General features: G+C 49.2%; 1 protein-coding gene and 1 long non-coding RNA gene across 3 annotated transcripts; one reads left to right on the forward strand and one right to left on the reverse strand.

Moving 5' to 3' along the window:
- Positions 1 to 1,304: 1,304 nt before the first annotated feature.
- On the forward strand, positions 1,305 to 8,134 carry IRF1 (interferon regulatory factor 1). Of its 2 annotated transcripts, XM_063168638.1 has the most exons (10): positions 1,305 to 1,365; positions 2,488 to 2,579; positions 3,538 to 3,637; positions 3,826 to 4,002; positions 4,313 to 4,362; positions 4,489 to 4,624; positions 4,796 to 4,921; positions 5,510 to 5,553; positions 6,370 to 6,505; positions 7,053 to 8,134. In XM_063168638.1, the coding sequence occupies exons 2-10, from the start codon at positions 2,493 to 2,495 to the stop codon at positions 7,148 to 7,150; spliced, it is 954 nt and encodes a 317-aa protein (XP_063024708.1). In that variant the 5' UTR covers positions 1,305 to 1,365; positions 2,488 to 2,492; the 3' UTR covers positions 7,151 to 8,134. The 2 variants fall into 2 exon arrangements, with proteins under 2 accessions (XP_063024708.1, XP_063024709.1); XM_063168639.1 differs by lacking the exon at positions 5,510 to 5,553.
- LOC134424686 (uncharacterized) lies at positions 8,058 to 18,666 on the reverse strand. The gene is made up of 2 exons (XR_010029473.1): positions 18,343 to 18,666; positions 8,058 to 8,510 (listed from the first exon to the last, which is right to left on the reverse strand). It is a non-coding gene; the product is annotated as an uncharacterized LOC134424686 (long non-coding RNA).
- Positions 18,667 to 25,032: the final 6,366 nt, after the last annotated feature.

The raw sequence follows: 25,032 nt of genomic DNA on the forward strand, positions 1-25,032 counted from the left end.
CTTTGTACCTCTCCCCAGTATAAATTCCTGTTGCATATGACTACAAACCTTCCTTCAAATTATGGAAGTAATTAAAAATGCTCTAATATTCTGCTGAATGGAATGCACCCTGAAGACATTGGGTGAAAATCGAATCCCCCTGTGATGTAGTTACAGTGGACTGAAGAGAAATCCTGATGGTTTCAGTAGCCTTCTGCCATGCTGCCATTTCCCTTCCTCAGGCTTCCTCCAAGAAGAGGGATAAGAGGAGACAATACCACTGGCCACCATTTATCACAGAATCACAGGGTGGTTTGGATTGGAAGGGACCTTAAAGGTGCCAACACCTTGCAATAAGGACACCTTCCACCAGAGCAGTTTGCTTCAAGGCCCATCCAAGCTATCCTTGAACACTTCCAGGGACACAACATCCTCTCTGGGCAACCTGTTGCAGGGTGTCACCACCATCACAGACAATAATTTCTTTTTAGTATCTAATCAGAACCTATCCTTCTGTTAAGCATGAAGCCATTCCCCTTGTTCTGACGCTGGTGCGCTGAGGCCAGGCAGGTACCTGGCACAGGCTGGTCCCTGGTTTAGGTGCACCGTGATGTGCACAGGAATTGCTCTGGTGACTCCACCGTCTCTTCCTGAAAAGGGGGCTGGGAAGGGAACAGGATATCCCTGTGGGACGGGAGCTGGGTCCCTTGGGAGAACGGGGACTGAGTCCCTCCATGGGACAGGGACTGGAGATCTCTGTGGGACAGGGACTAGATCCCTCCATGGGATAGACAGTGGCTCCTCCGGTGGGACAGGGACTAGATCCCTGCATGGGATACACAGTGGCTCCCTCGTTGGGACAGAGACTAGAACCCTCCATGGGATAGAAAGTGGCTCCTCCGGTGGGACAGGGACTAGATCCCTGCATGGGATAGACAGTGGCTCCCTCGTTGGGACAGGGACTAGATCCCTCCATGGGATAGAAAGTGGCTCCTCCGGTGGGACAGGGACTAGAACGCTCCATGGGATAGACAGTGGCTCCCTCGTTGGGACAGGGGCTCGGCGCTGGATCCCGGGCGGCGCTGGATCCGGCGGGGAAGCGCGGGCGGGGCCGGGCCCGGCAGCGGGGGAGCCGCGCCCCCCGAGCCGCTGGTGCTACAACAGCGTGATTTCCCCGAAGTGATGCCGCGGCGGCCGCCAATGACGGGCGCGTCCACCCCTGGCGGCGGCGCGGATTGGCCGGGCGGCGGCCGGGCCCGGGCGCGGGGAATCCCGGAGCCGCCGCGTTATACCCGCGGGCGCGGCCCGCGGCTGCCAGAGCCGGGCGGCGGGCGGAGGGTGCGCGTCGGCCGGAGAGCCACAGCTCGGCACTGCAGGGCACAGCAGGTGGGTCCTGCTCCAGCCTATCCCATCTTATTCTATCTACCCTATCCCATCCTGTCCCATCCCATCTTATCCTACCCTGTCCCATCCGCCCTTAGCCCCCGCTGTGCGCAGCACGGAGGCTCCAGGGGAAGGCAGGCGCCCCGCAGGGTCCCTGGGAGCGGTGCCAGGGGCTCGGCGCCGCTGAGCTCCGCTGCTCGAGAGGCGGCAGAGCCGGCCCCAGCGAGCGGAGCAGTTGTGCAGGCGGAGCGGGGGCACTGCCCCGCGGCCGGCGGGGTGGGCACCGCGCATCCTCCAGCGGGCAGCACAACCCCCGGGGACAGGCTGGGCTGGGCCGGGCTGTCCGTGCGGAGCCGCGGGGCCGGGCTCGGCTCCTCTCGGCCGCTGAGCCCCGGCGGAGCGGAGCGGAGCGGGCGGCCCGAGCCCCGCTGCTCGGGGCAGATCTTGGTAATACCCTGGCCCGGGGCGGGCACTCTCCGGGACTCCGCCGAGCGGGTTGCTGGTGAAAGTTAGAAACGTATTCTTGGGGCTGTCTTGGGCCGCGTGTCTTGGGAAAACACCGCAAACAGGAAATTATTTGTGCGAAGGGAGCGCCAGGAGGGCCGGTGCTCGCGGCGCCGCTCGGGACGGGTCGCGGTGGGACAGGGGATCCCCACCTGCAGCAGCACCGCTGCCCCTGCCTTGCGCAACTTAATTAATAATAAACTTTTTAGGAGAGGATTTTGCAGTCGGTGCCGCTCCGGTGCCGGTGGCTGGAGGGCGGGGGGACAGCCGCAGCCCGTGGCGGTGCTGGCGGGACCCGGAACGGACTCGGAACCCGGCTCGGAACCGGGCTCGGAACCGGTCCCAGCCGAGCTCCCCACGCAGCACGGGCTGAGCACCCAGTGCTGCCATCGGCCCCTCCGCCGAATTCCAAACCTGAGCCCTGCTTTGGAGCCGAGCCAGGCGGAGCAGGAAGCGCTTCCCTCCCGGAGAGGCTGAGAGGCACTGAGCGAGTTTAGACTCTGAAAAGTGGCTCTGGGTAGCACCGTGGTGATGCTGAGCACAGGCGGCATGGGAGGGGCGACGCTGCAGAGCGCTTAAAACAGCGATGAGAGTTTGAGCTGTTTGTCACTCCTTGCACAGCCAACATGCCGGTGTCAAGAATGCGCATGAGGCCGTGGTTGGAAATGCAGATTGATTCCAATCAAATACCTGGACTGATATGGATTAACAAGGTGAGGCTGCTTTGTACTATCATCATTAATAGTACTACTTGTGTACCTTGTTCTTAAATGACGCTAAACACGAGTCAAGATCATAAAGGAAAAGACATGGAGAAAACCTGCCAGCATTATGCTTAAAAAGCAACAGCTTTTGTTTGCAGAAAAGATAGCTCTGCTTGGTACACAGTGGAGTAGTTCCATTTTTCCCTCAGAAAATTCCCAGGAGGGGAATGATAAATTGCAATGAAAGCATTCTGGGTATGTTGGAGAATGAAGAAACCTTCAAAATCTCTTTTAACTCCTGCTGCTCATTGAGCCAAGTCACCTCCTGTTCCAGATAAGCAGCTGCTGTTACACTCCAGTTGCTTCCATTTTTAAGATCCTGCCTGGAAGAAATGTTGCATTTTTTGGTCTGTAAGGCATATCCCTGTTACCAGGGTGTAGCACAGGTCGAGATCACTGAGCTTATTGAACCAACTCTCTGAAGTTTCCATATCCACCCCAAGAGGAGATTCAAGCTACATTTTTTGTAGAATTGCTGCAGGGTCTTATGGGCAACTTTAAAAAGGGGATTCTCTGACAAAGTGTATCTAGAAAAAATGCTATTATTTAGGAAATACTAATAGGTTTGATGCAATGTATTGAAATTATTTGGAGATAAAATTGATAATATTGCTGACTTCTACTGTATTGTAGTACCTTTGGGGTTTTTTTTCCCAATTTCAGAAATCATAAAAAGCCTTAAATGCCATGAACAAAATAGGTGGAACCATGGCTATTTAATTAAAATATAGATTAAATAGCCACTGTAGTTATATGCCAATAGTTATAACCCTCCTGCTCTAAAATACAGAGTAGGGGGTGTTAGAACATTTCTGAACTGCACCTGAGAACTCTGATTAAATCCATTATTCCAAACTGGCATGTGACATTTCCTTTTTAATTCAAAACTCTATTGGTTAAATTTCAGGATAAGAGGATCTTCCAAATCCCATGGAAACATGCAGCTAAGCATGGCTGGGACATGGAGAAGGATGCCTGCCTTTTCAGGAGCTGGGCCATTCACACAGGTGGGTGCTGCCTTTGCATTCCCATCACTCACATGACTGGCTTGAGCAAGGCTTTCTTTTGCCTTGCCTTACACTGGTAGTTAGATTAACTACTCGTATGTATGTCAGAAAGGAGAATGTTGGCATCTTTTCGTGGGAAAAACCAGCACTGGAAAGTCTAAAATACATAACGTATCTCTTATTTATAGGAAGGTATAAAGAAGGTGAGAAAGATCCTGATCCAAAAACCTGGAAGGCAAATTTCCGCTGTGCCATGAATTCCCTGCCTGACATTGAAGAAGTGAAGGATAAAAGCATCAACAAGGGCTCCAGTGCTGTCAGGGTTTACAGGATGCTGCCACCCTTGACAAAGCACCAGAAGAAAGGTAAACCCTTGGCAATCCACTGCTTAAACAGCTCTTAAAGGTCCTGCTCTGTGTGAGCAGGGGGTGACTGACCTGTTGGTAGCATTGGTGCTACTGGGCTTGCTCACCGGGCATTGTTGGGAACAGCTTGTACAAACAGTTCATTTTATCCCAAATTCCTTAAACATGCCCAAAGGCAGCATCTGGGAGTCAGGGGGCTGGCTGGTGGTGGCAGTAGTTGAGCTTGCTGAGCAGGTTTCAAGGCTGCAAGAGCTCACACTTGCCTAAAATGTGCAGCCCTTTCTCACATTTGTCTTATTTTATTTCACAGAAAGGAAGTCAAAGTCTTCAAGAGAGGCAAGAAACAAGAGCAAGAGAAAGGTATGTATGTGTCTGTAGAGGCAGCTTAAGAAGCTAGAGGTTTTGGTGGTTTTCTTTCTTAACTTTTTTCATATGGGAACTTGCATGTTCTTAGACAAGTCTCTCATGCCTTACCCTTGTTTTCAGTGCTATGAAGAGACAAGGCTGAAAGAGTCAGCAGAAAGCTTAACCAACACTCCTCTGCCAGATGACCACAGCGGCTACACCATTCACGACTATGCAGGGCAGGAAGTGGAGGTGGAGAGCACAGCCATCACCTTAGGTGAGACAAAGGGTTCAGGGCTGAGCAGGGTGGAAAATGCCATTTGTGCTAAACCCGTGGACTCAAAGATGAGTCCTGGGGCTGGGGCAGCTGCAGTGCCAGCCTGGCAGGGAGGAAGGAGGGCTGTCTGTCTGTCTGTCCTGTGAGTGCCAACCCTGGTGCCTCCCACAGACCTGTCCTCCTGCGAGGTGAGCGGCTCCCTGAGCGACTGGAGGCCTCCAATGGAGGTGACCATGGCTGACAGCACCAACGACCTCTACCAGCTCCAGGTGTCTCCCCTGGCTTCCTCCTCAGAGGGTGAGTATTTCCTTTTTCCCAGCCCAGCCTTTCACTGCTCTGCTGGAGGCAAGGCAGCAGGATGAAGGAGTGCCTGGGCCAGCAGGAGAAACAAGAGCTATCTTGTAGAAAAAACAACCCCCACCTGATAGATTTTGGGAATTTGGAGTTACCAAACCAACCAGGGTGCAGAAGGGAAGAGCTGGCACATGCCACCTACCCATGGGTCTGAAATGCCTCTTGCTCCAGCAGAGATGGTGGAGGTAGCCATGCTTCCCACTGAAATAAATAATTAACGTGGATAGATCAGAGTGATTCTTCACTGGGGGTGCAAATCATCTTCCTCCCATCACCTTCCACAGCAAGTGGGCTCTGCTCTGTTGAGCCCTGGGGAGGCATCAGAGCTGGCTGGAGCCCTGCACCTCCACATGCAGTTGTTAAAGAGCATCAAAGATGAAGGGCTGTGAGGAGTCTGGGGTGAATAAAAAGTGGTCATGTTGTGTGACAAGAGAATATGAAGCAGGTTTTGTGGTGAAGAAGCAGAAGTAAGAGGGCTAAAACTTGACATCTATGTTTTCTTCCCTTTTTTTTTATGTGCTTACAAAACAGTCACAGACGAAGATGAAGAGGAAATAAATCAGGATCTTTTTAAGGTAAAAGCAGCTTTTCTGGTCAGAATAAAGTTGTCTAAAGTTGATGTTTGTACCAAGAAAGGGAAGCAGGTATCTGATCCAGTCTCATGTGAGCTGAACATACTCTTTCTTAATGAGGAAGCCTGAAAAATTAAAAATAGAAAGAAAGCTGCTTTGCAAACATGAACTGGAGACGACACACCAATGGAAATATTTACCCTTCATGAGAAAGTCAGAGGAAGTTACTGAGTACTGCTAGGACTAGAGGTTCATAGAATCACAGAACCATTAATGTCCAATCATCAGCTCAGCACCACCACCATGTTCATTAAACCATGTCCTCAGGTGCCATATCATCACTTTTTGAACAATTCCAGGGATGATGAGACCACCACTTCCCCGGACAGCCTGTTCCAATGCTTGACAATCCTTTCCATGAAAATTTCTTCCCTAACACCCAATATAAACTTCCCTTGGAACAACTTGAGGCCATTTCCTTGCTCTCAGGTTGTTGTATTAGGGTCTGCAATGATCCTCTGGACTTCTCAGTTTTGCCCTTCCCTCCACTTCTGACATGTTCAGCTCCTAATGTGCATTTCCAGACATGTCACGCTCATCCCACTGATAAGATAGGAAGAGATGAAAAGGTGCTCCAGCCCTTGCTGTTTTGCATGAACTTTTTTTTTTTTTTTAACTGACAAAACAAGTTTTATATAACTTAGCATGAGAAAATAGAACTTGATCTTATTGCTTACCTGTCTTCTGATTAATGGCAAGTAACCATTGCACCCACAGCAGGAAGGAGCAGTTTTTTACCATCTCCTTGTTCTCTTGCAGCTGCTTGGACCAGCCCAGGACTGGCACAGCACCAGCATTGGGGGGAAAGGCTTTCTGACCAACGAGACAGGCACCCAGAGCCTGTGCAGCACCTACAGCTACAGGGAGCAGGATGGGGACATTGACACCACATCAGGTACGGCTCCTGGGCTGGCCCTGACAGTCAGGGCCACAGGGGGATGCTGCTAAGGCACGGACTGGGAGGCAGCAAAGGAAATGGTGGAATTCACCATCCTTGTGCTCTGAGATTCCCAAGCAGACTGTTGGAAGGCTGTAAGGAATTTGTTGATAAAAAGGAAGAGTCAAAAACACCTCCAGTAAGCAAAGCCTGCAGATTTCAGGGTTATACATGTGTAAGTCAGGTCAGCTTTCAGGAACTCCTTGGAATATAACTGTAGAATTCCCTCTAGCAATAGCTTAAATGAAACAGTTTAATAGAAAGTGTTTGATGTGTTTTAGGAAAAGAATAGTCTAAAGTATTTAGTCTCATCGGACAAATCTTTCCATTTTTGATATTTATTTTTAATATATCTTTTTTTAAGATATATTTTATATTTTTAATATATTTTATGTATTTTACCTTTTATCTTTATATTTATATTTTATCTTTATCTTTTATATTTTTAATATATTTTGCTCTTGCTGCATTAATTCAGTGCCCATTCTTGGTTCCTTTTCTCTAGGAGAGATGGATTTCAGGTTCTATGACCAGAAAAACCTAGACCTCTCCTGGCTGGACACAGTGAGGCCAACCATGCAAGTCATTCCCTGTGGATTGTAAACCCTTGGCTTCCTCCAACCACAAACTGCTCTTGGATCAAAACTTCAACAAGTGTGGAGAGAATGGAAGAAATTTTTTTGTTACTGACTGAAGGAGGAAAGTGGCTTTTGTATTCCGTTTAACTGCAGGCCTGGAAGGGGCAGCATGAGAACCACCATGATCAATGTTCACAAGGAGCCCATCTCACTGGCAGGACTCTGGTGCTCAAGGTGCTCAGCTGCAGCTCCCACCTCGCTGCTCTGGAGGTGAAGCTGCTGCTGGAGGTGTCACTGTGCCATGGAGCCTGGCCTGGTGGGGTGCCACAGGCCTGGGGAGCAGGTTACCATCCTCCCCCTGTGTGCTGGGATGAGCACTTTACCCACAGAGTGCTTACAGGAGACACTGCAGACAGGTCTCTGACTGTTAGTTTTGATTGCTGCTTACCTGTGCAACACTGGTGACGTTGAGCTTAAATGTCATTACACTTCTGGAGAAAAATTAGGCTAATGGGCCATCTCTTCTTTGATTTACTCCATCACATAGTTCATCTTTCAGACCCTTCAACTCTGTAAATAGACCACTAAAATGTGAAGATTCAGTTTAGGCTTTGCTTCCACCTATCCATTCCCCAGGTGCACTCCTAGGATGCTCTCTCCATAGACATGCCCAATCCCTTTCCCCAGAGGAGTTCAAGAGCTGCTGCATGGAACAATTTTGCACTGATAGGGGCAGAGCTCTTTATTGTTACCATGCCTTTTGTAGATTCCTTCTGGCACTCTGTGGGGATTCCTCCAGTGCTGCACACAAGCTGTAACATCCCACAGATCCTCTGGATCAGCATATGCAGGCAAGTGCTGGATGGAAGAGGTTCTAATGTGTGTGTGTGTGTGTGTAATAGATAGGAATCAAATCACTAAGCTGGAAAAGATTATTTTTCATGTACATTTTATTTTTGTATATAAAGTGTTGTATAAAATGTTGTTTAATAAAATGTTTTATATATGACATGTTTACTTTTTCTCATGGAAGAGCTCTGAGGATGCATTCCAGCTTCCTTGAAAACACCCAAACATATGCACTGTTGAGACAGTTGGAGGGGTTTTTTCATGACTCATGAAAGCACAAAGAATTTAGTTTGCTCTACCCCCCCAGCCTCTTCCAAGTGCAGCTGGTGGGTGGAATCCCACGTGGCAGGGAAGGGGAGCCCTGGTGCTGGTGGTTGGTTTGTGCTTGCCATCATCTGCAGCTCAGACCTGACTCAGAGCAAGGCTGTGCTGAAAAGTCCTGCACAGCAAGTCCTGCTGTGGATGTTCTATCAGCAGAAACACTGGCTTTGGTACCAGAGCAGCAGTGAAGGCCTAGTTAAAGACCTCAGGTCTGCCTAAAAAGAGAGCACAGGCACAATTCAGAAGGCAAGGGGAAAGCAAGCTGGTTTTCCCCTGAATATTTGATTCATTTGCTGTATTTCATGCTGTAAGGGTCTAACATCATTGCATCACATGTGCCTTGATACAAGTGAGGCTGAGGCAGTGTGTGAGAGCCACAGGCACTGACTGCCTGGAAACCCCCTCTGCTCTGCTGGCTCTGGGGAAATAACTTCATTTTCTGGGCCAGAGCCAAGGAGAATATTGGGCTGCAGGAGAGGAAGACCCAGCCCAAGGGGCTGGAACAAAGAAGACATTTCCTACTGCCTTGGCACAGGCTTTGCTGCACTGACCTGCAGGGCAGGGACAGCTGAGAGCTCACTGAGGGAAGAGGGAAAACTGAGTGCCAGGTCATGGGTCTCAAATCCAGCCCAGTGAGGTGCAGGGGCAGCCTGGGGAGGTCCCTTTGTCATGTGAATCATTAACCAGCCCTCCCTGGCAGCCCAGGAGGCACCCTGGGCACAGAGCAGCTCCTGGTGAGCTCAGGCAGGCCCTGCAGGAGCCTGGGAGTGTGGCTGGGACCGTGCTGTCCCCCAGAGCTGCCACACTCCCTGCCTGAAGGTCCCTGTGTTGGGAATCCCTGAGCCCCTGGGCTGCCTCAAATCACACACACCTAAAATCCTGCAGGTCTAGAGCAGGAACATTTTGTGCGCAAGCAAAGCAATCACCCACCAGAGTCTCAGCCTTCCAGTGTTTAAAGTGAGCTTATAAAACAGACAGAGAGCAACTTTTAACTTGGGCAGGCAGTGACAGGACAAGGGACATGGCTACAGACTGACACAGGGTAGGGTTGGACTGAATAGACCCTGGTAAGGAATTCCTGGCCCTGGAGGGTGCTGAGGCCCTGGCACAGGCTGTCCAGGGCAGCTGTGGCTGCCCCATCCCTGGGAGTGCTCAAGGCCAGGCTGAGAGGGGCTTGGAGCAACCTGGGATAATGAAAGGTGTCCTTGGCCATGGCAGGTTGGAGAAAAATGATCTTTAGGGTCCCTTCCAGCCCAAAGCATTTGATGATTCCATGATTCCATGACCAGATTTGTGTCCTGGCCAGCTGCAGCAGCAGCAGATCCTAGCAGGGAAAGGACGTGGGGCTGCAGGCCCAGAGCCACCTCCAGCCCTGGGACAGGAGCCCAGCTCAGCACCAGCAGCACGAGGGGGAAATCAGGTTTGAGAGCCCTTGCAAGTTTACCACACGAGGGGGAGGGGGCAGGAGAGAGATGGGAAACTTTCTATGATGCAAACATTGCTAAAAATAAGGTAGAGATTGATTCACCCGTTCATGCATTAAAAGGGGCATGCTTTTCACAAATATGTTTCTCCATGCAAAAAAAAAAAACAACACCCCAGCATTGAAATGTTCACAGATAAAAGGTTAGAGAAAGTTTTGGGAATAGAAGAAAGCAGTAGCAAGTGCTTCACAGCCAGGGACCAGAGACATACCCCAAGACTATTTTACCAGGATGTTGGAAATGCTTTCCCTTGTTGCCTGCCAAGGTGCCTGCATGTCTGACTGCATGTTGGGTATTTTACTATTGAAAGTGGTGAAGTCCCAGGACAGAATTTGGTAGTTATTCAGCTATTGAAGCATCTGGATGGATAAATTCCACCCCAGATATACATTGTCAGTCTTGTTGTTTTGAACTCTTTGGGAGGGGAAGAAAACACAGTGGTGCCCTCCAGCTCAGGAGTGGGAGACTTGGGGCTGCTGTGCTGAGCTGGTGCCTGACTGCTCCTCCATCACCTCCAGGGCAGGTGGGACTTGCAGAACCAACTAAAGAGACTTTCAGGCCACCTGTACACACAGGAGCATCATCAGCTCTTTAGCATCAACTCCCTGCACAGGCCGTGTGACAGAAACAGTTTTAAACCCTGACTCTGGATTTCTCTGACCTTGCCTATCCTAATCGAGCTCTTCACAAACCCAGTAAACTCTTCATAAACCCAACTCTTATTTTGTTGGAATAAGAGCTGTTTTCACCTGCCCTATGCACACAGTTAAATTCACCTGGGAAGGGTTCACATCACAGCAGAGCAGGTCCCTGGGGAGAGCTGCTCAGCCCTTTCAAACCCAGCCAGAGCAATAAAGGAAGGTTCCTATGGGCAGGGCTCAAAGGGCAAGGAGGTTCTTGTGCCATGAACCTTGCATGACAGAGAGAAAGATCTACAGGCAGTGCACCTGTTGCAAAAATAAAGATAACTTCTCTGAGGTGGAAAACAAAAAGGAGTCGTTGTGTAATCACTGGGCATTTAGGACATGAATTTAGAAGCTACTGCTGCAGGCTTGAAAGGGTTTCCATCACCTACCCCACCCTTCCTCATCACTGGCTGCAGCTCATTTGTGAGCTTTGAAACCATTCAAAAACAAACTAAAAAATCCCTTTATTTAGCTTTGGAGCCTTAGGCCATCAGCAGGACAAAACTTCCCGAAGTAGTGTCAGATATAATCCCACATGCTGTATGCAGGGAGGCCCTGCAGCAGCCCAAGCACAGACCCTGCCCTGCAGCATCCTGCACTCAGCTGGAAGCAGCTGCTGCCTCGTGCCAGCAGGGGTTTCAGGGCTGCAGAGGCAGGATCCCACACATCTGGCAACTGAAGCTTTCCCCAAGGAAAACCTGAGATCTGTACACAAGGAGTTGTTGATTTGCCCCCAATTTTTGTCCAAATGGGTTCTCAGTGAGTGGCTCAGCAGTGCCTGGGGAAGCCTCTGGCTCTTGGCTGCCCAGAGAGTGGCACCTCACCTCACCTAGACTTTGCCTTCCAGGCAGCAGAAAGTCATCCTGCTCTTATCCTTTCACCTTTATTTGCTGAGATGACTGGATCCTGATAATCACACACATTTCCAGGTAGTCACATGATTTACAATATCACACCTGGCATAGATAGCAGTGCCACAGTTATGAATTTATAGCTGCAAATACAGTGGGATATTTATTTGTGGTGCAAAGGCAAACTATTGCTTAGAAAGCAGCCAAATGTCTTGGACTACAAACACTTCTCTCTATTGAGGATCATTCCTCCTCTCCAGTTCCACAAGGGCCCAATTTCCCCCATGTTTGTAAAAACACAACATGATAAAGACAGAAACTTCCTCAGGGCAAAAGCCTCTCTCAGAGAAGGAAAGAAATGTTATCTATAGAAAAGTTAGTGTTAGAGCTTAGAGGGGGAAACATCTTTCCTAGAAAGGGAGATAGGGAGGAAAGTCACATTTCCATGGACCAGCTGTATCTAACTTGTGTTTTCCCTTTCACCAGTTGCTTCAGTCCACTGCCTGCACCCTCTCCCACCACAGTGCTGCACTTCAGTTGTTTTTTTCTCCCACATTTTTCTATCCTCTTCAATATTTCTTTCACGGTTAACTCATCTCTGTTCTTCTCCAGCCCTTCTACGTGCAAAACCCCCAAAGGCAGTAACAAAAGCAACAAGAAAAGCAGCATAGTGGAACCAAAGTAACCCCAGGTACTTTCACTAATGTCATTCCCCACTAACCTTTGGTCTCATCTGTCCTGATAAGGTCAGGATGTGAATGCAGCCAGCGTGGTTCCCTGCCATGCACTCTGTCCTGGCACAGCTTCCCCAGAAAAAGGAGGAGCTGGAAAATGGGAAAACTTCCCATGGTCCCTTCCAAAGTTCCAACAAGACCATGGCACACACTGCCATGCTGGACTCTCAAAGGCACATCAACCCAAGCCAGCAGAAGTCATAAATTGCCTAAAACCTAGAAAATCTGCTCATCCTGTTGGATTTGGTCCCCAGCTGGATATGAGCAGGGATGTCACAGACAGGATGAGGGACTCAGGGCTGCCAGGCATGAACATTCCCAACCCACTGAGTGCCTTGCTGGCCATGGTGGAAGGGCAGTGCCAGATCACAGCATGACAGGAAGGTGGGGTGCCCAGGAGCCACAGGGCTCAGGGATGAGCAGGGCCAGGCTCTGGGCAAGGAGCAGATCAGGTCACCCATCCCACCAAAACCTCCGTGCCAGAAGCTACCAGGGTCTGTCTGCATCAGCACCAAGGCAGCTACCATCTGTTCTGCTGTGTGAGGCTGTGAATCTAACACAAACACATGGGTGAAACAGGCACTGGGGAACAGCAGGAGATACCCAGGAATAAGGGATCTGATCTGCAGAGAAAACAGGGCAGCAAAGCCAGCCTCTCTCCTTGCTTTCTGACAGCTGACACAAACAGTGCAGCTCTCCTCAGCCTTTTTAGCTTCAGAATGATCCCCTCCCTTCATTTTGCTCATGATTCATACAGAAACTTCACCAGGAGCCTTTGAAGGGCCTGGCAGTCAGCCCCAGCCAGCCTGAGGTGTCAGGTGGGCTGGGGGGTGAGAAGCTGTCACAGCCCAGAGCTCACCAGGGTCCCCCAGCTCCAGCAGGGAGCAAAGGCTGAGCTGGTGCCCACCAGGCTGCCAGGGCACAGCCCCTGGGCCAGAAGAGCAGCAGAACATGTTGGCTGAGCTGTGGGGACAGGCTGGGTGCTCAGTGACACAGATGAGCTCAGCACCTGTCCCGCAGTAATGGTGTCACACTTCAGCCAAGGACTCCTGCCTGTTGTGCTTGTGTCCATCACACAGCACACGGTGCTCACAGCATCAAAGCTGGGGCAAGCCAAGATGTGTCCAGCATCTTCTGGGGACCTTCCAGGGGAATTCAGCTTCAGCAGCACTGCACAACAGCCTGAGCACAAACAGCTGCCTGCCAGCCACAGGCAGAGGGAAGGACTTTGTTCTGTTTGAATGGATCCATGGCTGAAAACACAAAAACAAGGGAGTGGCAAAAGGCAGGTTCTCAAAGAGAGGAGGAAGGAGAAGGGGCTGAGGAACTCTGGGCAACCAGAAAATAGCTGGAGGTTTTGCTCCTTTCAAAGCATGGGTGGTTTGGCATTGATAACACAGGGAATGAAGGACAGCAAACAGCATAAGAATACTGGCCCTGGTTCAAATTGAATTGAGCACAAGCATTACACATATCAGCTATTAAATAACAAGAGCCAGGTGAAGCACAGCATATCCACTAAATATCCCCAGTTTCAATATCTCCATTGCAAGAATATGTTTCACTGAGTTTGTTCTTTCGTCAGCTTAATATTACAAAGATTTCACCAACAGTGTTCAGGCAGCAGAAATTAACTGGGAAGACAAGTCCAGACAGGTACTAGCTTTGTTTTCACCATTTTTATTGTTGAAGAAGGCAGGGAGCAGAATGGGAACTGTGCTAGCCTGTTCCAGCCTTGTGGAACAGGGTAGTTCTTAGGATATTTTTAACAATTCTGGAGGGATACGACATGGATTACTTGTAGCAATATTTAAAATCAGCAAGTGAACTATGTTAGACATCTATATTTCACATAGAAATAATAATTCTCTGTTTTATTCCTACCCGGGACAATCCTTCACCATCAGCTTTGGAGGAGCATTACTGGGATTTCTCCTGCCTTGCCTGTCTCACCCCATGCTTCTGTAACCCCCAAGGCTTCCCACAGAGGAACATGTGGAGCTTTGCTGGAAGCACAGGCTGAGCCCCTCAGTCCCATCCCTAATGAAGAGCTCAGCTCACTTCCCCCCAGTATTTTACTCACATTAAACAGGTAACAAACATTCTACCTCATCAGCATGCTGAGAGAAGCAGCTCACCAAGGTGTTTGATTACAATGCACACACCTTTAGGTAACACGAGCATTCATGGGTTATTTAAGAGGGGAACAGCCCTTGATCTGCTCACAGGTATGAGGAAGCCTTGAAATAACATTTTTTCTGGGTTCCACAGCAGGGTGACATCTCCTTGCACCAAGGAGTGAGTGCCAAGGGGTACAGCCAGGCTTGGTGGGTGTCCTGCCAAGGCGGTGTCTCCAGGGTCAGGAATGACTCTGCTCTGACAGCTTCTGCAGGGACCAAAATGTTCTGGAGAAAGGGAGGCTCGGGACAGATCCTCATTGCTCTCTACAGCTCCCTGACAGGAGGGTCCCAGGAGGGGATCAGCCTCTGCTCCCAGGCAGTCAGTGACAGGACAACAGGAAATGGCCTCAAGCTGTGCCAGGGGAGGTTTAGATTGGATATGAGGAACAATTTCTACATGGAAAATGCTGCCAAGCCCTGGAATGGTGTGCCCAGGGCAGCACCATTGGAGTCATCATCCCTGGAGGGGTGTAAAAGACATGTGGATGTGACACCTGGGGACACAGTTTGGTGCTGGGGGAATGGTTGGACTCCATGAGCTCAGAGGGTTTTCCAGCCTAAATGATTCTGGGATTCTGTAGCTACAGACCCACAGCGGGATGGAGGCAGGGGTCAGGGGAGCTGCACATGGCTGGTATTTGACCATTCCCAGTGCCAAGGCTGGAGCACCAATGCTGTGCTACATAAACAGATTGCATGGCTCTCCAAGGAGAGGCAAAATTTCTGTATTTCAGAGGAAACAGCTAACTGCCCTGGGGAAGGTCCTTCTTGTTTAGAGGAACAACTTGCTCCCTAAGCCACGTTTGAAGGCTGAGGACCCATGCTGGTGCAGAGGTTTCCCTGTTTTAGAAATGAGGAGGAATCAGCAGGAGCATTGGGAGCCACTGGGGTGGCAGGGGCTGCACTCCCACCTCCCACTGCCTTGGCTGGAAGAAGCCACTCATCACCATGACCGGTTCACATGGCCTTTGGAAAGACAAGGAGGAAGATGCTGGTGCTCCAGTTTGTTTCTTTTTGCTTTCAGAGCAGGAGCTGGGGAGGGGTGAGTGTGATGCTGCCCTCAGCACGGGCTCTCCTCCCAGCAGAGGATGTGTGGGAACCCACAGCTGCCCTCCCACACCCCATGGGCACAGCACCCCTCAGCACAGACCCACTCCTACCACCAGCACAGGGCCTGCAAGGGCTCATCTTCAACCCCTTCACAGAGCAACCCAGGGCAGCTGAGCCACCTTTGTGGCAGAGTTTCACAATGAACTTGCTGCGGTTCAGCAAACCTCAGGCACCTTGCATTTGGGGAATAGGAACCTCAGCCACTGAGATCTGCAGGATGTGAGCCCAGCTCTACAGGAAAATGAACTTGCTACAGTGATAAAACTCAATAAAACACTCAAGAATTTGGTGCTCAGGACTCGTCCCCTGCTGCAGGCACCCCAAGCTCAGGAGTGCCGGCTGGGGTACCCCACTGTGTGCCATGGAGAGCCCAACATGGCTTTCTGCTCTGGAAAATAAACTCAGAAAACTGAGAAAAACTATGAGAAAGGCTCGTGCTACACTTGATAACAACTTGCAGCCTCTTGCACCTCTGCTGAGCAAACCACCATTTCCTGAACTGAGGTGTCAGGCATGAAATATTTCACATGCTGGGGCAACCGTCACCGTCTGCTGAGCGACAAACAGAGTGCAGCCTTTCCTGGTACTAATGCATAAATCAGGGTGTGTCCTGTGTGGCTGCTTGTGATTCTGTGATGAAAACTCGCTGTCTTCTTGGGGAGGCAGCAGCAAAAATGTTTGTGTGGCCAGTCTAAGTTTAGCCTAAAGGACTTTCTAGCCAAGAGTTTCTGCAGTGTGCAGAGTGCTCACAGGCTGCTGCAGCACTGCCAGAAGTACCTGTGGGCACCAGGTAAGGCCATGTCTGAAGAACCAAGAACATGTTTCCTTTTCCCCATTTATCCATGGATTTATCCATTCCTTCCACCTCCCATCTCACCAATGGGAAATGACTCAGCTCTATCTCATGGGCTCATAGCAGGCTGATCTCTGCAGAAGCATTTATTTTTGTTTTTATCCCTCCAGGCACTCTTTGACTATCCCACCAGTTCCAATGGGATTCTGGTCCATGTAGTTATTAGGGTAGATAGCTTTAGGACTTTGATTGAGTTTAGGCTGAGGAAGACAGCTGCAGTTATTATAGTGTATAGGTAGAAGTTGAGGAGGGTAAGCTTAGGGTTGTAGATGATAATGATTGCTATTCAGCACAAAAGTGCCAGCAGCCAGTGTGGTCTGTGGCCACCAAGTCAGCCCCTGCTTGGCCCTGCAGCTCACACAGCCTTTTCTCTTTAGGCCTCTACATGGATGTACACCAAGAGAAGCACACCCCAAAAATGGGAGGAAGGGATTCTCCACTCTACCTAGAACACAGCAGACCACACTAGAACAGTGTGCCCAGTTTTGTGTTCTTCCAATACAAGAAAGGCACTGACAAAATGGAGAAAAAAGCCCCAAAAGCCTGAAGCCACCAGCACAACCAGGGCACTGAGCCCTGGCTGAGACAGGAGTTGTTCTGCTGCAGAAGGAGAGGTTTTGGGGGCTCACAACACTCTCCTGCCAGGGGCTTCCTGGGAGAGCAGACCCAGGCTCTGCCCAGGGTGCATGGTAATGACACAAAAGAGAAGGGGGACAAGGGGCAAAAGCCAAAATAACAAGTTTATCCAGGATATTAGGTGATGTTTCTTCCTGGAAGGTCAGTCAAAGAGTGGGACAGCTCATGGGAGGTTTCCCAGATTGGAAACAGCTCAGGGCAACTTGGTCTGACCTAGCAGCTGACCACAGGTTGGATGCTGGAGTACAGCCCTCCTGAGGTCCCTTCCCCTACAAATTATCTTACAAGACTAATTCTGCCATGTTCTTCATACAGAAACCAGAACATTGCAGGTGGTGCACTCCACCAGAAGCTCTCTGCTTTCCCCCTCCTGCTTAGAGCACTGATTTACCACCTGTTAATCATCTTTCTTTAATCAGCAGCCAGCTTCAGACCACACTTACAGAGGAGCTGTTCCTGGTTGATTTTGATGTTTCAGTTAAGGTTTATGGTTAGCCTCCTGTTCTTTCACTCCTGCCAGACACAGGAACACTGCTGTCAGTGTCTGTTCCCTCACTCATTGCTCATTTCTTCAGTGCACAAGTTCAACAGCACAAATCCCCCAGGTGAATCCACCCATATCAGCTCAAAGGCAGAGGTGAATCCAACAGAATGTACATGGCATTTCTACCTAAGCCTTCCATACCAACTGTGGCATTCTGTACACTAAAGTGCTGGCTGGCTTAATATCTGCCTTAAAACCAAAAACCACCAAGGATTCTAAACTTATTATCCAAGGAAAGATGAAACATCACTAACAAATACTCCTCCCCCAAACCAGAAATAATGTACCAAAAGCTCTGACTGAACCAGAAGGAGGGAATTACCTTCACAGGCTGCAGGAGGATGCAGAGGTCCCTCTGCTGCCCTGTTTCTGGCTCCATTGGGACACTGAGATGAGCACAGCCATTGCTCCTGCAGAGCCCTGAGAAGCCCAGCCTGCTCTGGGCTCTGATTTCTCACAGCTGGGATCACAAGTGCTTTCAATTTCTCAGGAATTTATTTTCTCAAACGATCTAGATGCAAGAGCTAAAGCCCAAGAGGCCCCTTGCCCTCTGTAAAATGTGAAAAAGTTCTGTGATGGCAATTTTAATGGTCATTATTGCTAGAGTAAGCCACAGTAGACAATTCCTCATTTTCTACTGAAAAATATAGGAGTGGAGGGTAATTGGCACAGATGAGTTAGGAAGATGGTGCCTTGGAAGTTCCTCTTTTTTTGCATGATATTCCTATTCACACATGGCAAACATTGCCTTCTCATGCTCCATTGGAACACAGGAACAGGAAAAATAAGCACAGAAAAAAAAAGAATATGTGCAGTGAGAGACAGGGAAAGCTGGAAATAGGGAAGAAACAAAAAGTAGAAAAGGAAAGTTGAGAATCAGTAGAATTTGGCTTCCACTATGAATGAACAAAAACCAAAAAATAAACCCAACCAAAACAAAAAGTTTCATTTTGAAAATGCAACACTTACTGTGCCAGAGACACATTTGTGCAGGCAGCTCCACCAGAATGCTTTCCTTGTTTTCCTCTGCTTTTCAGAGCACTCAGTACTGCTCCTAAATTATTTTGATTCATGCCAACCCATAGCACCCAGTGCATGGAAACCCCTGTTTTACTGATCTTCAGAGGGTAAAACAAAATTAAATTCAAGGATGGCTGCAGCAGCTTTAAGCTACCTGCAGTTCAAACAAGATCCAAACTTCCTTAGATGGAATTGCTTGACCAAGAGTTATTAAAGCTACAGAGTCCAGGTTTACCTGCCCTTAATTCTTCCCCAGTGTCCCAGTAAATTAGTTTGGGGTCTTCTCTCCAGCCCCAGGATATTGGCAAACCAGTGCATCTCCACTGTCAGAACTGCACTTCTGGTATCTCTCCACCACTTCTATGCTTGGGTAACAAGCAATAAAAAATTCAAACTATATCAGAATACCTTTGCAGAGAGGAGCTGTTGTGCTGCCAGCTCCCAGCCTGGCTCTGCTGCCCTTGGGAGGCTCCTGCTTCCAGATAAATGGATCTATTGGCTCCTTTCCCTTCCCCCTGTGCTAAATAACATCACTGCAAAGCCCTGGTGCTGGCAGGATGCAGCCACTGAGGAGTGCCCCGGGTCAATTGCACCATGGAAAACCCCAGCGCTGAGCTCAGCTGAAGAGCTGCAGCTGCTGCTTACAACACTCAAATGCAAATGGAAATAATAAAAACTTCCACAAAGTAAACAGCACCACACTGAAGCATGCAAAAAATGCATTACAGCAGCTTTACAGCAGCTTTACTTCCTATTTATTTCCTTTTCCGTACAGCTCTGAAAATGATAGCTGCAGAGGTGCTCGGGGCTGTTGTGGACAGCTGCTCGTGATCAGGCTGCTGTGGGACTGGCTGAGTGTTCAGGAGCCACGTACCACACCCCTCCACTCCCACAGGATCATCATTTAGGGTGGAAAAGCCCTTTAAGAACTGTGGCCAGAGCCCTACAGATAGCATGGTGCAAATGTCTTACTCTAGCTTGTATTGCTTGTAGTCATAAAAAAAGGGAAAAATTATGTAGAAAGGATAATAAGCACCCTTTTGAAGACAAGATGCAATAGGAACCTCAAAGATTCATTTAAAATAGCTCAGGCATGGCTTTGTCCAAGGTTCAGGAATCCTTGACAAGAAACTAGGGAGAGGGCTTGGAGACCGTGAAAGAGGCAGCATTAGGAAACAGGAACTGAAGCAGTATCTGATGGGAAAAGAGAAGTGACTGGGATATTTCTCAGCTGGTTTCACATCCAGGCATCTCCTTTCATGCACAGTCACTCCTGCTTCATAATGGGTGGGAAAGTGGGGGGTTGGAGCCAGACCACAGATTGCCCAGGGCATGGGGCTGATGGAAACATCATCATGTGGAGACGGATTTATGAGGCACTTCTTATTTAAGAGAGAATTTTTCCACCCAAGCAAAACCAGCAGGCTGCCAGGCTGCCAGGGGTACTCCTGTTTGATTTGGTTGTAGCATCTGCATTACCTCCCTCAAAATACGTGGTTGTGTGGGTTTATTTTAGAATAGCCAAATACCCAGGAGGGTTTATGTTTCTTCTTTCTCATATTTACATATAAATAAACCACTTAAATATACTCCAGCACCACAACAGCCAGCAACCCCAGCTACACCCACAGAGACCAGGCTTGGTTTAATTTCTAACAGTTCTGCCAAGCAGGTACTCCCCACTTCTTCCTACAGTTAATTGCTGTGATGAACTTCATTTAAAGACATGTTTGGAGAGGCTGTTTTATTGCAAGTGTTTCCTCAGTACCAATTCCTAACTCACATTTTCACCTGGCAGCTGCTTCATAGCAGCACAAATTGGTTTGGGCTGGAAGAGACCTCAAAGCCCATCCCATTCCAAAGCCCCCCAAGGGCAGGGACACCTCCCACTGGAGCAGGCTGATCCACAGCCCCATCCAGCCTGGCCTGGAACACTTCAGTGTCTCCCCTTCATTCCCATTCACTGAGCACTGGTAGCTGCTAGGGGTCCTGTGCTCAGGGGCTGGGGGTTCCCCCCAGAGCAGCTTTTACCTTCCATTGAAGGGAAACCTGGTGTCTCCACAACCATGAGCTGATGCAAGATTTGCAGTGCAGAGGAGGAAAGCAGCACAGCTAGAAATGCAGGGACATTGGGGTAAATCACAGCAGAACCCATGGGATTGCCCCCACTGTGGGGTGCTGAGCATGACCTGAACGTGAGGGCTCTGTGTGGTGTCCTCATCTGAACACACACAACAAGGATGATGCAATTGACCACAGGTTCATTTTTCACAGTCTTTTATCAGAGTAATTTAGAAACATCAGCAGACTGGTGATGACTGAACTTACCCTCACCTTGAAGCAGCCTGGGAAATATTAACCACAAACATGAAATGAACATACCACAGCCACTGGGGTTTTGGTTGGTTTTGTTTTTTCTTCTTAGAGTTGTTTTTTTTTTAGCTCATAGCCATTATGCCTTTTATAAGTACCTTTTATAAAGGTATTTGTAACACTGCAGAAAAGAAGAACTGAAAATTCCAGAGGTGCATTTTATGCACTACAAAATGGGTTTCTTCCAGTATACTATCTTAAATTTGACTTTTGCTGTATCCCAGTATAACACTCAGCTTGAAAAGAGCATATGTGAGCTATATCCTTGAAAGGAGTGTATGTCATAATGGCATAACCAGTGTTTTACATGTGCAAAGGAGAAATTACTCCTGCCAACATCTTTGAAGACACTCAAATATTAAAATAGGTGTTCTCCTTTTCCAAAACACGTTTTATTTAAATTCCTTTAAAACACAATTTAATTTTCAGTGCATCAGCCAAACAATCTCTAGATAATATCTGACTAGGGTACAGTACTCTATTTTTAGGATAATAAACCTATATGGAGATAGTTAAGTGAAGACCCAAACCCTGGCGTGAGAACTGATCCCTGATTTAAACCTCCTTAAAAAAATCTAACAGCCCCAGAAAACCAGATAATTACGATACAACATATACATTCATGCACTTGTGCCTATGGGAAAATGAGATTTATTTTCATAATTCATAAAAAATCCAATTTCTAATGCATCAGCAGCTGCTTCCTTGCAACAAGCACCACAGCCAAAAGCCTACACCTTCCCCTTGCAGCCTCCGAACTCTGCCACTCCTACAGGTGATTCTGGCTTTCCTTCTCAGCTGCATGGACAAGCACATCCTCTCAGTGTGGCAGAGTCCTCAGTGACACAGAACAGCAGCTCACCTTCAAACAGCTCAGTGTGCCAGGACAGAAAGCTCTCACTGACCTGGCCCCTTGCCGTTCCCTTGCAGCCTTTCATTTTCAGAGCAGGCACTGAGGCATTTGCCTCTCAGCTGAGTGCATTGCCATACTGCTGGAGTCCCACGTGTCCATCTCCTTCTGGCACAAACTGCTGCTGCTGACACATGCTGTTGTTCTGTGCTTTCCTGTTCAGTCATTCACACTGTCACATTCTGTGTCCTGCTTGCATCTGAATCTAAACGGAGAAGTTTCTGGCTACATCTCACACACACAAGTGTGCCAGGAGGGAAAGGTTGCTTGGACATTGCCACTTACATTCAAAATGTCCATTCACTCTGCAAATGACAGCTTTCTTCCTTTACATCCTTCAAACTTCACACACACACACATTGGAGCCATGCACTTTATTTCTCAGCTGCACTCACCCTTCCCCACCTTGACTTCTCTACCCCTTTTCTCTTGGCCTTGCTGTGCATGGACTTTTCCCCTAAGACACTCACTGTGTTGCCCATCTCCCTTTACATTGCCTTGCCCTTCCTACCCAGCCTTGCACTTCCTCATCATTCCTGACCATTCCTTTTCTCCACTTTCCTGACCCATCCACATCTTTCCTTTGCCCTTCCCTCCAATCCAGTTCTTTGCATTGACTTGCTCACCTACCCCCCCCGGAATTCCACACCCCTCTTTTTGTGGAATTCCTTCAACGTGCCATTCCCTGCCTGCTCCTCCCAGGACTCTCCAGACCTTCACACACCTCCAGTGTTTCAAGAGCCTGTGAGAGGGAGCCCAGAGGAGGTCATGTGCAAGCACACCCATCTGTCCTGGCAGCTTTGTTCTGGCACCTGTCCTTGCATGTCTTGAATTTTGGACACAAAATTCACATTTTGCCCTTTGCTCCAGGACCAGAATGACAGTTCTTTTCATACACAGGAGAGCAGGTAGCCCAAGTGTTTTAAGTGCAGATTAGAGATGGCCCATGCGAGATCAAGGCTGGACAGAGCAGTGTGTCCTGGCTGCTTCTGTGTACCAGCAATCATTGAATGTAGCTGTCACTTGCCTTGCCTTGGCACCCCAGCAGTTTCCTTGCCTTGCCCTGCTGATCCTCCATTGCTTTGCAAGCCCTTGCATGCCCATTCCCCATCCTTGACCTGCTACTGCTTTCCTCCAGGGCCTCACCTCCAGGCCTACACCTTGTCTGCATTTCCTTGCCTTCCCTGTCCCTTCCTGTACTCTCTGCCTTGCTGTGCAGTCTGTATCCCTCCCTCAGTCTTCCTTCCCTCCACTGTTTGGATTGACTTGCTCCCCCATCCCCCACCTGACTTCCCGTTTGTCCAGGTCAACCCTTTCATTTCCTTCTCCTTCTAAGACTCCATTGCCTTGCCTCCCTCTTTGTTTCCCTGCAAAGCTCTGATTGTCTTGCCTTGCCTTTGAACCCCTGCCTTGCCTTCTGTTCCTTGCTCAGCCCTCCCTCACCTGGAGCTCAGGATCCCATTTCTCCAGGCATGTCCCAGCCCTGTCCTGCCCTGAGGACTCCCAGGGCTGATCACACCACCCCAGTGTTTCAGAAGCATGTCAGAAGAAGCCATGGGGAGGTCCCATGCAGCCAGATCCACCTTTCTGGGCATTTTTTGTGGGGGATCAGTGCTTGCATGTGTTAAATTGTGGACAGGCAATCTAGATTTTGCCCTTGGTCTCCGGGATCAGAATGACAGTTCTTTTGCATACACAGGAAAGCAGGTGGCCCAAGGGCTTTAGGTGCAGATCAGAGATGGCCCATGTGGGATCAAGGCCAGACAGAGCACTCTGTGCCTGGCTGTTTTCGTGCACCAGCAGTTCCTGAAGGCACATCTCATTTGCCTTGCCTTGGCAACCCCAAGAGTTTCTTGCCTTGCCCTACAAACCCTCCCTAGGCTTGCATGTATGCCCATGCCTCACCCTTGCCCTGGCTACTGCTCTCCTCCAGGGCCTTGCCTTGCCCTTCCTGTTTCTGCCTGCCTTACCCTTCACTGGGCTTGCCTTCCTGTGCCCAGCCTTGCCTACAACTTCTGCTCTTTCCCACCACCCCATTTGCTTTCACTGCTCTGACCTTGCCCACCTGCACCTTGACTCAGCCACAATTGCCTGCACTTGGTTTGCAGGGCCTTGCCTGCATGGAAGGCAAGGCAAGGAGTGGTAGGCAAGGCTTAGCAAGGCCAGGGAGCTCTGGGGAGGGCGAGGCAAGACTGACACAGGCAAGGCAAGCAAAGCCAGGGTAGGCTGGGAAAACTAGGCAAGGTACTGGAGGCAAGGCAAAGTCACTTGGAGTCTCTCACAAAGAGACTTGGAGTGCCTTTCCTTGGGGCCAGGGTTGGCAGGGCAGATGTCAAGGCACCATGGGAAGGTACAGTCCATCAAGACATTTCTGTCCTGGCCCCTTCTGTGCAGGAGCCATTGTTGGACATGTTCAATACTGGAGACATGGTATGCAACTTCTGCTTGCTAAGTTCCTGAACGAGAATGGCAATGCTTTTCATGGGAAGGAAAGCATGTAACCCAAGTGTTGGAGGTGCAGATAAAAGCTGTGTTGTGCAGGTCAACAGCAGCAGCAATTTCTGTCTTGGCATATTTAGTGTGAAAGAACTGCCTCAATGTGTACAATAATGGAGATGGTATCCATCTTTGGAAGGTGGTCTCCTGAAAGATTCAGTTTGGCACTTCTCAGAGGTGACCTTCTTGAAATTCTGGAAGCACATTTCCTTTGGACAAGTTAAGCAGCTATGCTGAGGCTTGGTGTGCAGCTGATCTAGTGCCCTGGGCAGGTAATGCCCAGTAACAGTGTTCTGGCACTTTTGTATGGGATCAGTCACTGGAAGTTTTGCATTTTGGAGGAGGGGATGCCATTTCTCTTGAGATGAACTTCTAGTTCCTCTCTTTGGCAAAGCAAGCAAGTTTGGATGCACACTTTGGGTGAGCCTAGTGAATTTAAAGGCTTTTCCCAATAGGCAGTTGTCCAGGTTAGAGCTGTTGAACTGTCAGTGGGAATGCAAACACCAGGCTGTTGAGCTTTCTGTCCTGTTAGCTTTAGTGTGTGAGCTGTCCCCAGTCCTGTTCCATCTGGATCCTGACTCTGAGATTGAAGGCTGAGGATGGTACCTAGAGCTGGGAAGGAAAGTGCTGATAGCAGGGTGTGCTGTTAGCTTGATGAGTGCAGGTGAAATTGTAGGCAGCAAGAGCTTTTTCAGAGGGCACTTCTGTGAGCTCTGTTTTTGCCAGATGTTTCCAAGTTTGTTAGAAGTTTCACTCTTCAAGAGTGAAAAGCTTTGTTGGGTAAAGGAGTTGTGTTGTCCTTTGAATGTGATGCAAAGAAGAGTAAGCACTTGGAAGGGGAAGATCAGCCAAACGTTTCT

This window comes from Melospiza melodia, chromosome 14, assembly GCF_035770615.1.
Source record: "Melospiza melodia melodia isolate bMelMel2 chromosome 14, bMelMel2.pri, whole genome shotgun sequence".
NCBI lineage: Eukaryota > Metazoa > Chordata > Aves > Passeriformes > Passerellidae > Melospiza > Melospiza melodia.

What these genes read in the sequence shown, in the direction of transcription:
- IRF1 (XM_063168638.1), top strand. Translation starts at nt 2,493, where the DNA reads ATGCCGGTGTCAAGAATGCGCATGAGGCCGTGGTTGGAAATGCAGATT. An exon ending in GACTGATATGGATTAACAAG is followed by an intron (nt 2,580 to 3,537) that starts GTGAGGCTGCTT and finishes GTTAAATTTCAG; the next exon opens with GATAAGAGGATCTTCCAAAT. An exon ending in GACAAAGCACCAGAAGAAAG is followed by an intron (nt 4,003 to 4,312) that starts GTAAACCCTTGG and finishes TTTATTTCACAG; the next exon opens with AAAGGAAGTCAAAGTCTTCA.